Genomic DNA, 16,601 nt, shown 5'->3' with positions numbered 1-16,601 from the left:
AATGATGCTGCAAAGATGCATTACATCTAGTTAAAATTCAGCTTTCTGATTTGGTTGAGGGCTGGGACTAGAGGCAAGAATTCACATTTTAGCATTTGCCATAAGTGGCAGCTTATTCCTTTAGACTGAAGGAATAAGCAATTTTCCAGAGAGCAGCAGTTTGCAATCATTCACCCAGTGCTCAACAAAACTACCTCACTTTCACCCTACATTCTAGCACCAGCCTCCCCATTTTTCTACCCATTTCTCCCAAACCTTGAATCTACAATACTTTCCTTTGCCATCAGCAAAGATTGTTAAGAGTACTGTGGAGAATTCCCCAGGTGGAGAATTGAGAAATGATTCAAGTGGATCTGCTAGTGGTTTTGTCCAAGGAGAATAGTTTCTTGCTTTTCTGTGTATCATTCCTCAAGCAGGGCAATCCCTGGAGGTAAAACCATTTCCTAAGACTGCGTTGATGACTGCAGAGTGACAGGAGTCAGGCAAAAACAGGCATGCTTGAGTGCGGCATCGGGAGAGCATGGCACGCTTCCAGGTAATTCTAGTGTAGGTGGGCCATTTTAAGACTCTCTCTGGTATAATAGGAAAGCACAACTTTCTTACACAAGAAAATTGAAATTTTGAAATATAATGGCAAAATCCTAACATGAAAATCCAATATTGTTCAAATAGCAATATTTCTCCTTAAAGACAAAACAAAACTAAATTTGTCTTTGCTGAAAAATTCATACTTAATATTAAAAGTTGTCAAATGTCCTATTATCGTGATGCCAGCATTGAGAAAAAAAATCACTCTAAAGTTTTATCTTGAAAAACCCAGGAACTAAGTTTTTGACAAAACAAAAACAAATGCATGTGAGTGATGCATTCTTTACCCTCAGATTTGGACATCAAAACAGACAAATGGTTAAACACATAGTCTGAATTACTAACACTTAGAAGATTTAAAGAAAGATACTGTAAAACTTACTATTAAAAGACACACTGTACATGCCCTGATTAACTGCTCTTTTCTTTTGTTATTTTTAGGATCTAACTTAGGATCATCTTTCATGTGAGTCTTCTGGACAATTTTGGAGGATTTTTAAAAGAAGTTCTCCCATCTGTAAAATGAGAGGGTTGCCCAGGAGACTCACAAAGGCCTATTTGGCTATTGAAATCCATGATTCAGAGCTTTTGGCTTAAGTATGGTCATGAAGGAAAGAGCTCATAAAGAATAAATTTTTATGAATTTGTTGGTTACATAGAATTACAGAATTTGAAATCTAGAGGGGATCTTAGGGACATTAGGTGAAAGATTTAGTCATGTGCCTAGGAAATGAAAATAGAATTCAGGTGTACTGGTCCTTAGTTCAGGCCCTTTTCTACCACCTTTTCTAACTTTATTTTCCCTTTCCTTTCTTTTCCCCTCCCTTCCTACTTTCCTTCTTTTCTTCCTACTTCCCTTCCTTCCTGCCTTCCCTCTGCCTTTCCTGGGCTTGTCAATCATAAATGACAACAATTCCATGATCATCCATTCACTTGAAAATTACTTATTGAAAATAAATAAATAACAACAATAATCAATACCTCTTGTGGATAGGAGAACCTACTGGAATCCATAGTATTGAGATCATTTAAAATAATCTTTCTGTTAGTTATCTTTGCTAATGCTCTTGTGTTTTCCCTCTTTTGTTGTTATTTGTGAGAATTTTCTCTATGCATAAATATTTGCTTTTGTTTTAATGTAAATTTGGCCTTAGGATGGGCTAATATGCCTTTCCTGTGTGGGGCAAGGAAGGAATACCTGGGTGGATACACTGGAGGGTAGGAATGGGAGGAATTCTTTTCCCTAGAAAGTTTTTTAAGTATATTTTATTGATTATGCTATTACAGTTGTCCCATTTTTTCTCCCCTTTATTCCTCCCTCTGCCCTGTACCCCCTCATCCTCCAGCCCCTTAGTTCATATCCATGGGTTGTATATATATGTTCTTTGGCTTCTCTATTTCCTATACTATTCTTAACCTCCCATGTCTATTTTATGCCTACCAATTGTGCTTCTTAATCCCTATACCTTTTCCCCCATTCTACTCTTCCCCCTCCCCACTGATAACCCTCCACGTGATCTCCATTTCTGTGATTCTGTTCCTGTTCTAGTTGTTTGCTTAGTTTTTGTTTTTGTTTTTTAGGTTCAATTGTTGTTAGTTATGAATTTGTTGTCAAGTTTGAATTAAGTAGAAGTAGGGTACAACTTCTATTCTAGATTCAATAGTTCAATGATACTATTATGATACATGATAGTTCTCTTTCAGATGCCACATCCAATGTCAGTGAACTCTGCTGACTCACTCTTTTCTTTCACTGCTGCTTGGAACAAGCCACCAGTATCTCTTGTTCCAGTAGACTTTCTACCTGTTTCTGCCTGTAGCCCCCTGCAGTCCATTTTCAACACAACAATCAGATTTCTTTTAAAATGTAAGATTATGCCCCTTTTCTGCTTAAAATGTTACATTCTCACTTCACTCAGAGAAAGAGACAAAGTCCTTACAGTGGCTCACAGTGCCCTAGGCAATGACTCTCAAAGAGGAGTCCTCAGTTCAGGGCATCAGCATCACCTAGGGATTATTAGAAATGCATTTTCTTGGGCAACCTGTACTTCCTGAATGAGAGGCTGGGTTTAATTTGCCCTGTGGGGATTTAGGTGCATGCTCAAGTATGAGACCCTCCACAGTTACTCACATGGATCTCACTTTCTTAGACTAAAAGATACTTCTTTCTCATTAGGGCTTACCTTGGTTGCTATTCACTCTACAGGACCACTCCTTTTTTTCCAAGATGGTTGCTCAGGTTACTTTTTATGTTCTTTATTTTTTGTATTTATTTTTTTAAATCAAATTCAACTTAATAATCAGTGAGGTCCAGCATATTTGAAATCTTAATTTGTCTCCTAAGCATCCCCTCTCCACCACCCACTTACACACACATGAGCATCCCCCATTTCCTCTTCCCAGCTTGTTTTTTCTGCATGACACTTGGCTTGGGGTCTCTTATGAAGTTGCTGTCAAGATGTCAGTCAGCTCTGCAGTCATCTACAGGCTTTCCTGAAGCCAGAGGATCTGATTCCAGCCAGGATAGCTCTTTCCTCATATGACTTGCAGATTGGTGTTTGATGTTGGCAAGAGGCCTCAGTTCCTTGCTAAGGAGATCTCTCCATGGTGCTGCAGGAGTGTCCTCAGCACACGGCAGCTGCCTAACCCCTGATCTTGTGATCCAAGGGGCACCTAGGCAAAGTCCACACTCTTATAATCTAGACTTTTATGACTTAAAGTGTCCTATACTATCATGGGATATAATGACCCAGAACCATCAAGGTAAGACACTCTCAAATTTCTGACCCAGAGAAAGTTTAAGATAATAAATGCCATTGTTGTTTTAAGTTGTTAAGTTTTAAGCTGTTAAATTTGAAATAATTTTTTTGAAGTATTAATGTGGAATTAACACTTCAAAAAGCTGTATCTGGGTAGCAGGGAGTTATGCTAGTGTCTTGGAGGAAGGAAGGTGCTATGGGGTATCTCTGTGGTGTCACTACTTTGCACAACTCCAGGATGCACCATTTGTACTATATTCCTAGTGAATGGAGAGTTTTGAGATCACAGTTCCATATAAAATTCACTTCTACCTTGCAGAACTCCTGAATGGGCCATAGTTTGAGAAACACTCATCCAGGAAAACGAAACCACAGGCAGTTAGAACAAGATCCAGTTTCAGCACAGAGGTCCTTGGTCCAGCAGCTTAAAGAAATAGCAGAGAGCTACAGAATTCAAAGGACCATGGGGACTGGACAATGACTGTCTCAGTAGCAAGGTCTGAACTGATGGCCAGTAACCAGAGTTCACCTTCTCCTTTATGTCCCTGACAGAACCTGGTATTCTCCATGAAGTTTTAGAGGCAGAAAGTAGAGGCTGACAAATGACAGAGAGGGGAGGTTGTATAAGTATCAGGGGCACACTAATTCCTTAGGAAGCTTGACTTGAAGAAAAGGAGACTTGAAATCAGGAAGGAGAAGCTAGACTGGGAGAAAGTCCATTTGGGACAGGAATTATGTTGGCAGGGCAGAGTGTGCTCCCAAGGGAGAGAGAAGAAACAAAACAAAACACCCTAGTGAGACATGAGATATAATAGTAAATGCATTTTATACCTTATCTCTATTTGTAAAATTGTGTTGTTCATATTAAAAGGACTTTCAAGCATTAAACAAAGTGAGTTTTTGGTGGGACCTCTTCCCGTTGCAAATTCGGTATACTTTGACTGACTGGTAGGTGGTTTCCATATATTATCTTGTTCAAATCTCTTCATGGTCCCACAAGATCAGTGTTTTTTTCCCTCCATTTAATATTAGGAAACTTAATTTTAGATTAGAAAACCTGCCTCGGTAGGAAGCATAACTTGGATAACCAAGAGCTCTGTCCACACTCATTCTGAACTCTCTCTCTATGGGTAAGAGGGTTCACATGTTATTGCCTAAACCAGGATTCCTCTCAGAGTGAAAGCAAGCATTGCTAAGAATATGCCAAGGATAATAGGCATAAACAGGGATCATTCCAGGTTAAACAGGACCTGCAGTTACTCTATCCAGGTAGGCTCATTATTTGCACTATGCAAAATGCCTCAGTATTCACATTCGCTAAGCCCCACTTACCTGAAACAGGACTCCATGATCATAACACAGCTCTGCTTAATAGATAAATGTAAAGAGCAGACTAAAAATAAAATAGACTGTTGGGTCCTTCTGCTAATTTGTGGCATGAGGATGGTTCAGAATGGCCCTGAGTCAAGCAGAATGCAGAGTATGATTAAAGCAAGATGGTCACATAGGCTTTTATTATATTCTGATTTTCAGCATGAAAATCTACATTTTGCTTAAATTCTTGCTATTTTAAGTTCTAAAGGATGAAATAGAGCTTTTCTTCATGAGAAATCTGCTTTTTCTTATTTCCATTTTTTTTAAAGCTGGTCAATCACTAAGCTAAGCTCATTTGAGTGATGGCAAAGTCAAAATTATGACTGCCTGATTTTACCCTTCACTGCACTTGTCACAAAAATTAAATTAAAGATCATGTTTATGAATATAATGCATGAACTGCTGCATGGCATTCTGAAAGACAGAATGTCCCTTCTGTCCAGCCTCTCACAAAACAGCATGTCACATGATACTTTAATATGCAGAGAAAATAAGGAAGCAGAGGGAAAATTTCCATCTCTCAGGGAATATGAAGTGCATTCCACCAATGGTTCATGTATTCAGAAAAAGTTATTTTAGTAAAAACAATAATAGTAATATCTATAGTAGCAACATTAGATCCTTGAAACTTATATAGTGCTTTCTAGTTTACAAAATGCTTCTACATATAATTTCATCTCACAAAAGAGATCATTAATATTTTAAAGTGCAGTACAGGGTTGCTTGCATTGAAAGGGCTCAGTTTCCTGAAGAACAAGCATCACATATGCAGGCTTTCTGAATATTCTATAGAGGCAATTGTAGATCAAGTTAAAGTGCTAGTGCTTTCTGTAAAAATATGATGGAAAAATAGCATTCATTACCAAAAGCTATTGAAGGCTTTGAAGATATATGTAGAGAGAAAATGACTGTTCTAAACTTGCTACTGAATTTTAGAAGCATAAATTCTCTTTAGTTTTTAAATGAAAATATATTTTTGTTTTATAAGTATGAAATGATTCTTGACACATATATTTTTCAATTACACATACATTTTGGAAGTTGAATATTAAACTCTCCAAAATCTTCCCCTGCCCCTTCTCTACTCTTCTAAGATAATTCCTGAGGATGTTTGATATATGTCTTCCCAGACTATGTCTTATAAAGGTAGGTATGCATACATATACATATATAGGTACATATTTGTATATTTGTACTATCTACCAATCATCTATCTATTCTCTCTTTCTCTCTTTTTCTATCTTATTTTTGAATACATGGCTGAAAAAAATATTTAAAAAATTCTTAGAATCAGGGGATTATAAAGAAGATTGATACAAGATTTATGAGCAAGCACTGAAATTATTGTTTGCTTTAATGCATTTGTTAATCACAGATCTAGACTCTAGAATAGTAGTTCTCAAACTTGAGCACACATCTAAATACCTGGAAGGTTTTACAAAATAGAGTTACTGGGCCATACCTCAGAGTTTCTGATGCAGTAGGTCTGGGAAGGGGCCATGGACTTGTTATTTCTAGCAAGTTCCCAGGTGATGCAGATACAGGAGTACTCTCTGAGAACCACTAGCTTGAGCTTGGGTTTGAATAAGTAACACATGTGAGGCACAGAGAAGCCAGTGCTTAGGTCACAGGTGGCAAACACAAGGCCTGTGGGCTGAATCAGGCTCTCCACCTTGTTTTATCTGGCCTGGCACCTTGTTTGTACCCGGCGGTAGTGCGGAGCTCCTTGTCCCTAGTTAAGGAGCAGTTACATTTATATAGTCCTAAAATTTCATCTGGCCCTTTCAAGGCAACTGTGGGGCTGATATAGCCCCCAATGAAAATGAGTTTGACACCCCTGGCTTAGGTCCTAAACACAGGGGAGAATTTGCCTGTCTCAGTTTCACATTGGCTGGAGAGGAAGAGGGGAAGAAAAAACATTTGCTAAGAATTCCCAATCTTCTACCCACACTAATACGGATTTAAGGACAAGTAGCAAAGAAATCAAAACCGAAAACCAAACTCTGAGCCATTTGTTTAGTTTAAAGTATTCCTAAATTGGTAGTATTTTCAGGTATCTCAGAAAATGAAATGTAAATAACCGAACTTCCAAAAATTTCCATAAATAAAAGTACAATAAATATGACAATAAAAAAGACAAAATATACAAATATATAACAGTAAGTGTGTTTTTCCAGGAACAACTACAGAATTTTACTTACAAATATTAGAGATATTTAAATTTCAGATACAGGTTATTTAAAAATATATTTTATTTGTCAAATGAAAAATGACATATACATTTGAAAAATAACAAATGAAACTTGTAAAAGTGAAAACTTTAATATTTAAAATAAGAAACTCAGAGAGAAGTCAAACATCAGATTAAAGTTGAATAGAAAACTAGAAAATTAAATGATAGACTTGAAAAAAACTAGAAAGCATCAAAGACAGTGATACACAAAAAATGCAATGTAAATTGAGAGTGATGAACAGAGAAAGAAATAACATGAGGTAGTGGGGAAGTAATATTTGCTAAGGAGATTGGTGCAAATTTTTAGAACTAATGAAAGATGCCCATTCCTATATCCAAGAAGCAAAGCAAATCCGAAGAAGGATAAAGAGAAATACACAGGTGGGCTCATTGTAGTAACACCGAGGAACACCAAAGGTGAAGATTAGACTGTCAACACAGCCAAAAAAAAGACAGATAAACTAAAAAGTAACAACACTTGGACTGAGAGAGACTTCCTAACCACTACAGAATTGATAAAGACTGTGGGAAAATATCTTTATAATATTGCAATAAAATAACCATCAACCTCAAATTTTTACCCAGCAAAACTGCTGTAAACAAAGAAGTGCAAAATAACATTTTCAGACACACAAATCCTGAGGGACTTGAATTAAGGAACATCTAGGTTTCACTGCTTAAGAATGGAGGAAAGAGTGTGTAAAAAGCATGTTTTATCAAAAGTACTAAGTTTTCTATAATAATATTGTTTCAATTATTTTTTGTAAGGAAAAAATCCTGGTCTAAATTATTGGGAGTTGAAATTGGTGAAACTTGTATTACCAGGCTTCTTTCAAACAATTCTCTCTATGATTTTACTGGTTCATGGATAGCATTCTTATTTATATCAGATGCTAAACAATTAAGTAGGAATCTGAAATTACTAAACTTTTCATTATAGGGATAGTGCTGCTATGAGTCACTTAAAGTATGCTGTCTGTGGTCCATGTAATTCCAGTCTAAATAATCGGAATAAAACTCAATATCTCAAAGTATGCAATATAAAAACGCAAGTAAATATGTTTAGAAATTGTGTGACTTTTTATTTTGATGTTTAATACTTTAACAATATCCTAATGTAATAATGCTTTCAGTTAAGACTACAATGATGGCAACATTTCCTCCTTCAATGAAACTAGTTACAGTCCTAGCCAGGTGGTTCAGTTGGTTGGAGCATTGTCCTGTACCCCAAAAGGCTGAGGATTCAATCCTCGTTCTGGGCACATACCTAGGCTGCAGGTTTGATTCTGGTCAGGGTTTGTATAGAAGGCAACCAATCTATGTTTCTCTCATATTGATCTTTCTCTCTCTCTCCCCCTGTCCTCCCTCTCTAAAATCAATAATAAAAAAAATCCTCAAAAATAAAATTAGTTCTCATTTCCAGAAGGGAAAAAGATTGGAGAAGCTGTGTGATTCTAGAAAAAAGAAGAGATGCTGACATTTACAAACTGCATAGACTTGGGCAAGTTAAAGAACCATTTACAGACTGTACTTAAAAAAAATTCTGCAGAATGAGAAAATTTGACAATATCACTTCAAAATTCTTCTTTTGGATCTAAGTAAAGTTATTAAGATTTCATATGCTGGACAATCTAGGTGAGTTTGTGTTCTAACTTTACCCATGAGGTCTGGAAGCAGGGTAGGGAAGCCAGAGGTATGAGAAAGGTGTGATGATGGGAAGTTAAGCTGAGTGACCCATAAATAAAAATACCAGAAGCTTCTGTTACAAAAAAAGTAGAAAACCAAGTTTGAAAAAGTATTGCTAACCCTAAAACAGAAAGACAATGATAGGGAAGGGTCATGCTCCACATTACGCCTCCCCCTACCCAGTAATACAGTATGCATTTGCATATTCAATAGCAACAAATGATTCTACCACTTTGAATCATGAGAGAAAGTGAAATGTATGCAATACTATGTGAGAGACTGAAGGTTGAGATCTATACATGATGAGCAGCACTGTGGCTATTGGCTTATTGGGATCAATTGTTTTTCTCATGAACACATTCTGAGTCCAGAATCAGACTTCGGCAATGGGTGCCAGAACTTCCTGTTTTTGGAGTTTTCTTCAATTTTCTACAAGCCAAAGTATCTTTGCATTTATGCATTGAATAGGCAGGTTCAATTGGGCTCAGTTTTATAAAGAAAGGACTATGTCTCTTTTACAATGCTAGTACCACTTTCAAGACATTCACATTTTTCTTTTAAAATGTAAATGAGGCATTTTTTAAGTGATTCTCTGACCTAAAAGTATGCATAAACTTCTAAAAGGGGAACACACTGCCCTGGCAGGTGTGGCTTAGTTGATTGGCCTCATTCTGCAGAGCAACAGTTTGTAGGTTTGATTCCAGGTCGGAGCATATGCCTAGGTTGCAGGTGTAGTCCTCGGTTTGGGCAGGCACAAGAAGCAACCAATCAATGTTTCTCTCTTACTTCAATTCTTCTCCCTCACTTTCTCCCTTCCTTCTCCTGTTTCTAAAAGTAAATAAATAAAATATTTTTTTTAAAAAGGAGGTACACATCTAAGGCTTCTGCTTTCTTCTTGGAACCCCACTTCATCCACTGTGAAATGGAGAGAATAATAAGACTGACGATGTCAGCTTGGGTCTTCCAGGAGGAAATTGTCAAGATGAAGCAGAAGTGTAGGAAATTAATAGGGGGAACTCATTTGAAGGATACAGAGTAGCACTGAGAGCAGGAGTAGGTGGGAGGAGGGAAGGAAGTAGGGAGAATTAGGAAGATTCTTAGTCTGCACTGCAGTCAGAAAGTCTGGGGAGGTCTCGAGCAAGGATTGGTCATTTGAGGAGCCATGCATGGGGCAGGAGTGCTGGGCTGGAGGATCCCTTTTCCCTTGCTCACTCACTGGCTACAAGCAGCTTGGGGAAAATGTGGCCTTGTCATGAATAGTATATTGCAGTGAATCCCAAAAGTGTAGGAGCTGGAAGCTGTCAGCTAACTTCATTCCCTGTAGTAGGTTCTCTCTTGACAGGAGATCTTGAGCAGCCACTTCCCACACTGCACAGCCTCTATGTGAGTGTCAGGGATCCAATGATCAGTAATGACACTGCCTTCACCCTCGTCAGGCACACAGAACCAACTGAGAAGGCAAAGCTGGAGGAAGGTTTAAAATCAGAGAGGCTCAAGATGAAACTGTTTTGTCTCCCAGGCTCATCATGGTGAGAGGAATGGTCGGTGTCCTCTGGGTGAGGTGCATAAGATAAGCATTATCGACTAATAATGAGCAAAAGAAATATTATATATAAGGTACCTAACAGAGGTTCAGCTTTCTGTTAGTGATGGTTATTATAATTAACATACTAATCAGGACCGTGATAGGGTACACATTGTCCTAAATCATTGAAATGTGCTTGAAGGTTTAGAATCATTTGGAGAAGAACACTTAGAACCTTGGAGAAGGCCAGCAGCTCTAACTGGCCCAAGGTGCTAAGGTTCCTTGGTATCTGATTGGGAGAGTAGCCAAGGCTTCCATTTCCTACTGTAATTAGGTCTTTTCTGGGCACTCTCTTAAGGCCATGACTTGGAAATGGATTAGAGGCAAAACAATTGCGTTTTTCCTGGAGAGAGTCTATATCACTGAGTGTTTCTCATTAAATGCACGACCTATCTCAGAGGTTGTTATTTAGAGCCTAAGTCTGTTGTCTCTTCTACTGTTACATGGTAGGCCAAAAATTGACGCAGTTATGCCCCCTTTAACTAAAAAGGGAATTGCATCTGGTTATTCCTTCAAATGTGTGAAAACTTCTTTCACTTCTGAAATAATCTGCTGTGTTTTGGAACATCATATCATAACCCTACTATGACTAAATAATATGGCTTCTCCTCATCCAAATCTGTAGTCTCAGGATCTGCTCTAAGTCACATACTTAGAACCACTATGGATTTGTTACCAGGGATAGTCTCTCTGTGAAATGTAAACGTTAGTCACTCTGTAGAAACATGAGAACTGTGCATTTGTTCCTAAGATAATCTCAAAGACAAAGGAGTAAAGGTTGCTGGGAAAAAAGCAAGACTGGTAGTGTAATTGGGCATGCCAGTGGCAGATGGTCCATGAAAGGGCACTCACTATTTGTCAATGTTTCTGTTTTGACAAAATAAACAATGTCCCGAATCACGATTTCAGAACACTACCCACAACTCCACCCTTGTCAGAAATGGAAAATACATCTCACTGAGAAAATTATTTTAAAAATTGGGCTTTTACCTTAACAAATTAAACATGAATTTGATTTTTTCATTCTCATATTCAGGGGATAGTAAATGTATTAGGAAAAGAAAAATAATTGTTCTGTGATTTTTGAACCCTTAGAAATATCAAAGAGAATTTTTTTCCTGACATGCTTTATTTAAAAAAGGAGAGACAAAAGGAGATGACTTACCCTCACTAGAATCTTTGAAACTTTCTGGCTTCTTTGCTTTACTCTTCTTATGGGGTGGAGAGAGGCCTTTTGGCTCTAACCCCTCTGGAAGCACAAAGATTTAAAACATTCTTATTTAAATATTGACCAGTTGGGTTCAACATTATGTTCAAGTTTAAAGATGTTTTCTTCTTCCTAAATACACACATACAGTGAGGCCTAATTGCTGATTTTTCTGTCATTTGTGGTTGAGCTAAATTTTGTCAATTCTCCTGTGAAAATAAACAAACTTGAAGTTCAAGCTTAAATATATTTGTTGTTGTTGACAACATTAATGATTTACACAAATGTGAGATCTTAAGTGCTTTTTTTAAAAAAAAATAAAACTTCTTCTTAAAGCAGCCTCAAATTATTTCTTTCTTCAGGAGAACTTAATTTAAAACTTTATGGATTAATTGACAGTTGTCATTGTGCAATTTGATCCTAAAAAAAAAAAATTCATGCCTGCAAACCTCTTCTTTCCATAGTTATAGGCATATCACAGGCACATTAATATGTCTACCCAGAAATTAATTAAAAACCTGAGATGTACTTAATATTTCTCTTCATTTAATTTTTCAGTAAAGCAACCATAAGTTCTATCATAACTCCTACCAGCTCTGCTCTAAAATATGTCCAATATTCATCCACTGTGCTCATCTTTTGTACTTATCATTCCAGTCTAAAACAGTAATATCTCTTACCTAGGTTAATCCAATAATCTTCTGAATTCTAACTTCTAGCTTTCTAATCTTTCTATTTTTCTCCAGGAAGTAGCCAAAGAGTTATCTTTAAAACATAAACCAGATCATGTTGCTCACCTGTTAAGGAACAATTGCTCTTAAAATAAAATCCAAACCATTGATCTTAGAGTAAGAGTTCATGATCCGGGACAACCTGTCATTTGGGATTCACCTAGAGCTCTAGCTTCATCTCCCTTTTGCTCTGTGGCTTCAGATTTATTGGCTTCCTTTGTTTTCTTCATTCACTATTAGGCTGGTTCCTACCCCAGGAACTTGTACCATCTGCTCTTCTCTACTCCCCCTACATATACATGCACACACATTAATATTTGGTTGGCTAAAAAGTCCATATGTTATTCCCTGTGTAAAATAAAAGATACATTTTTCATTTTCACCATCAACTTTATGGTTTTGGGTATTTTCAGTTTGTCAGCTATCTCCCATGTGGGATAACATTGGTTATTCTCAATTAATATCTTGATTTGGTCTAACTTGAACTGGTCTACCCAACCGTGGAACATCATCCAGAAAGAAATATCTAGCATTAAATTTGCAATACATTTTTGACATGTTTTGTCAGTTACAGCACCTTCTCTATACACTGTATAAATCTCTTTTTTTTGCATTTCAATTGTGTCTTTTACCTTTCTTGAAATAATAAAAGATGATATGCTGAAAATGTTGTGTATTTTATTCCATCTTCAATATTAAAATGGCTACAGAAAAATTCACCAAGTTTGATTTTTTTAATGCACACTGATATGACAACTGTCACAATAAAATCTAACAAAATTGTTTTGAATGAAGTTAAAGACAACTAAGTGCCAGGAGAGCCATCTTATGGAAAACAAACAAACAAACTTTTTGACCAACCCAATATCTCTACCTTCTTTTTACTTTTTAATCTCAGATCAAATTCAGCCCCCAAGAAAGCCCTTCCCTGACCATACAATGTGAAGAATCACTGCAAAGGAAATCTCTCCAAAACACATCATTTGGTAACCTGAAGTTATCTCATCCTCTTATTTATTTCTCTATTTTGTGTCACTCTCTTCCACCCCACACCCAAGAATGTAAATCCCATGAGAAAAAAGCATTTATCTTTTCTAATATCTTGTGTTCCTGGCACCTACCAGTGTCTTGAGAATTTCATTTCCAATTCTATTTTATTTTCCTTTCATCCAGACCTTTCTTTAAGGCCAATATAGAATGGTAACCTTGCCTAATTCTCAGTCTCTTAGCCGTTGTCATCTTATGCCAGGATTCTAAACTTTTCCAATTTGTTAAAAGAAAAACAGGGCAAAAATGTACTTGCTAGATGTGCTATTAAAACATTGGCATTGTGGACTACAAAGGTTTTGGGTACTAGGTTAGGCTTTCTGTGGTTGTAAGTCAGTCACATCTAAGGTCATTACCACAGCCAGGGTAAAATAGGTTGCTAATGACTGTATTAGCAACTCTCTCAAACTTCTGTCACCAAGTGTGAGACTGATGCTCACCCTTCAGAATGGGTTCAGCAAAACAAGAATTGAGGTGCTTGGAACAGCTCACTGAGCAAAGATACTGGGCTCAAGGCAATTGATAAAATGGACAAAGCAACACTGAAGTCTCCCCAGGAGTAGACTAACCTTTCCTCGCCCCTGAAATGCATGGACCAAGAGGAGTATTTTCAATGCTGGGAATTCAACTCCAAACCAGTATTTCATGAAAGTGCATGTTTGAGAATTAAATTCTTAAATCTTGATTTCCCACCTGAATGGGAATTCTTGGAGAAAGAGTGAGATTTAGGAAGATGTGGGCATCTGTTTGCCCACACTTTGAGATTTTAAGTACCTCAAAAGTACTAGTACTTCAATTTTGAAAAAAATTGTAGGGCACTTCTTCGGTAGTCTGTGGGTATGCATACATGTTAACTAGGAATAGTCTTCTATGACAGAAGTATAGTATCATTTCATAACACCCATGGAGTCACTGAAATGAAAGTCACTGATGCATATGTCCTCTATGCTCAGGTATCTATTTGTGACTCAGCAGAAACAACTCTTCGTCTTGGCCTGGGAAACTAAAGAAACATTTCTGAATGCACACCATGTTTCTCCTTGACAGTGTATCACATTACCTACTTTGCCTCTGTTTCTGGTAGAGGGCATAAACCTGGAATTTTGCCATGAGCATGGTTTTGCCACCTGAGAAACTCAACTTTGCTCCTTGCTTTCCTGTGGCTGACATGGAATAAGTGGGTGTTGATTTTCTGTCCCTGCTGGCTCAGTTTGGGGCCCATTTCAACAGTAGATGGTCTTGCAAATGGAAGGACATAGAAATACATTTCCTATGCTAAGATTAAAGAAGTGTTAAAGGACTTTAAAAAATCATAGGCATTTAAGCCAATATGTTTCTGCCACCTCATATAGGGGCAGAGCCTCATCTTGAAGCTGACCTAGTCTGACACCTTCTGAGATGTTTCTGCCTCTACTTACTATTAGAGTTTGAAGACAAGAACACAAACTTAAGAATATGGGTCTTGAGATCAGATATACCTAGATTCTGTCTCTGATGTTTAAGCAAGGAGCTAATCTCTCCTAAACTTCAGTAACAATAGTCCCTGCAACCAAGAGTTGTTGCATATCTTAAACGAGTTCGTGTGTGTTGAGTGATTGGCACAAGCTACATGCTCAATTAATATATGACTCAACAGAGGTATGCTGGGGCTGACTTGAGCCAGCTTGTACCAACTGATTGTACTCCTCTCTCCTCAACTCTGACATTCATTGACCTCATACTTGGTATATTGAGCAATAATTGTGGTAGCTGTAGTCACACCAAAAAAAATCTGCAAACTTTTCACAGTGAGACTTCTTCTACCCAGAGAGTCAGTTTACCAGTTTACCTCACTGGTTTTGGTATTCAAATTATTGCTCACTATCATTCATTAGTATTTGTTGCCAGGATGATTCACACAAGGAGCCCTTCACTTATGCAATTCCATTCTTAAATATTCTTGCAGCATTTCTACTTGTATGAGAAGAGGTGATGCATGGTAGAGGGGAGGCAGCTGTTAATGGTCTTGGGAGGAGTCTCAGACCCATCTGGGAGAACAGCATGCCCAAATGTGAGATCTGAACTGGAGCCAGACCATTTACCAATGTCTGGCAAGGTCAGCAGGCACACCATGGAACCATCCAGCACAGAAATCCCCCATGATTTCAGCAATCAGATTAGGAAATGGAGAGCAGCTTCTGAAGCCCATTCTGCCTGTATCTTTGTGCCATTGAGTGATAACACTCTTGGGCCATTGAGTATGACTTGAACAGCTACATCCAACTGTTGGAGACAAACCGCCCAGGGAACCTGGTGAGAATAAAATCAGAAATGATGAGCCAATTAAGGTCCCGAGCCTCAAATGCTGACTCCAACTTCATGGGCTCTGCATTAGCATTAGTAATAAGTTCCTTAAAATCACTCAGCAGTTTGGATAGCTAGCTGCAAGTCATTAAGAGGCCAACTCCCATTGCCTAAAAATGTGTACTTATGGCACTTAGGTGAATGATCCTTAGCCAGATAAGGTCTTTATGCTGGCTAGCTGAAAGGACAGTACTCCCCAAGGTTGACGGATTTTCTAAGGATACGTTATGTGAGCAGGCTAAAAATGAGAATAGCAAACATTAGCATTAAATTCATGGGATGTAATCCAAGACAAGGTGACCACTTAAAGCCTTTTTTCAACATATGATTCTTTTAAATAATGAGACATTCTACATAGGTACAGGAATTGACAATTTAATTGAACTTTTATCTTGGGCTTCAAGTTTTACAAAAGGCAAGCAGAGTCCTGTCTTAGCTTGGATTGTCTCAGAAGTAGACACTGAGACAAAGGGTTTAATGTTAGTACTTAATTTGAGAGATTATCCCAGGAAACACCAGAGGGGAGTAGGGAAGTGAGACAGACAAGAGAAGGCAGTCAATGGTGGGTGTGCTAATGAGCAAGTTCCACAGTAGAAAATCAGGGCTCAATTCTCCTGGGGACCTCTGGGCAATGCAATGCAATCTTGCTGCCCAACACCACATATTGACCATGAGTACTTGAAATGTGGCTGGTCTGAACTGAGATGTGAATGTAAAATGCAAACAAATTTCAAAAGCATAGTATGAAGAAAAGTAAAATATCTGACTAATAATTTTTATATTGTTTACATGTTGAAATGACAATCTATTTCATATATTATATTATACATATTATTAAAATATTATCATTAATAAATTAAATCCACTTGTTTCTTTTTACTTTTTTCAATGTGACTACTAGAAAATCTGGAATTATGAAAATTATGAAAATCTGAAAATATGGAATTACATGAGACTCACATTTGAGGCTCACATTATATCTCTACTGAACAATGCTGGAGTAGAACATGCCTCCGATGTACCTTTCAGGGGTACTGATCAGCTTTGG

The 16,601-nt window shown here is 37.6% G+C and overlaps 1 protein-coding gene across 1 annotated transcript in view; it reads right to left on the bottom strand.

Annotated features, from left to right (window-relative positions):
* MACROD2 (mono-ADP ribosylhydrolase 2) overlaps positions 1-16,601 on the bottom strand; it is a 2,068,729-nt gene that overhangs the window by 153,255 nt on the left and 1,898,873 nt on the right. Inside the window, exon 11 of the mRNA XM_071221798.1 lies at positions 11,391-11,474. Within this exon, the coding sequence (XP_071077899.1) occupies positions 11,391-11,474 (84 nt within the window). The remainder of the gene's footprint in view (positions 1-11,390; positions 11,475-16,601) is intronic.

This window comes from Desmodus rotundus, chromosome 6, assembly GCF_022682495.2.
Source record: "Desmodus rotundus isolate HL8 chromosome 6, HLdesRot8A.1, whole genome shotgun sequence".
Taxonomy (NCBI): domain Eukaryota; kingdom Metazoa; phylum Chordata; class Mammalia; order Chiroptera; family Phyllostomidae; genus Desmodus; species Desmodus rotundus.
The sequence above is the reverse complement of the archived record's forward strand: the minus strand, read 5'-3'. Positions and strand labels throughout refer to the sequence as shown.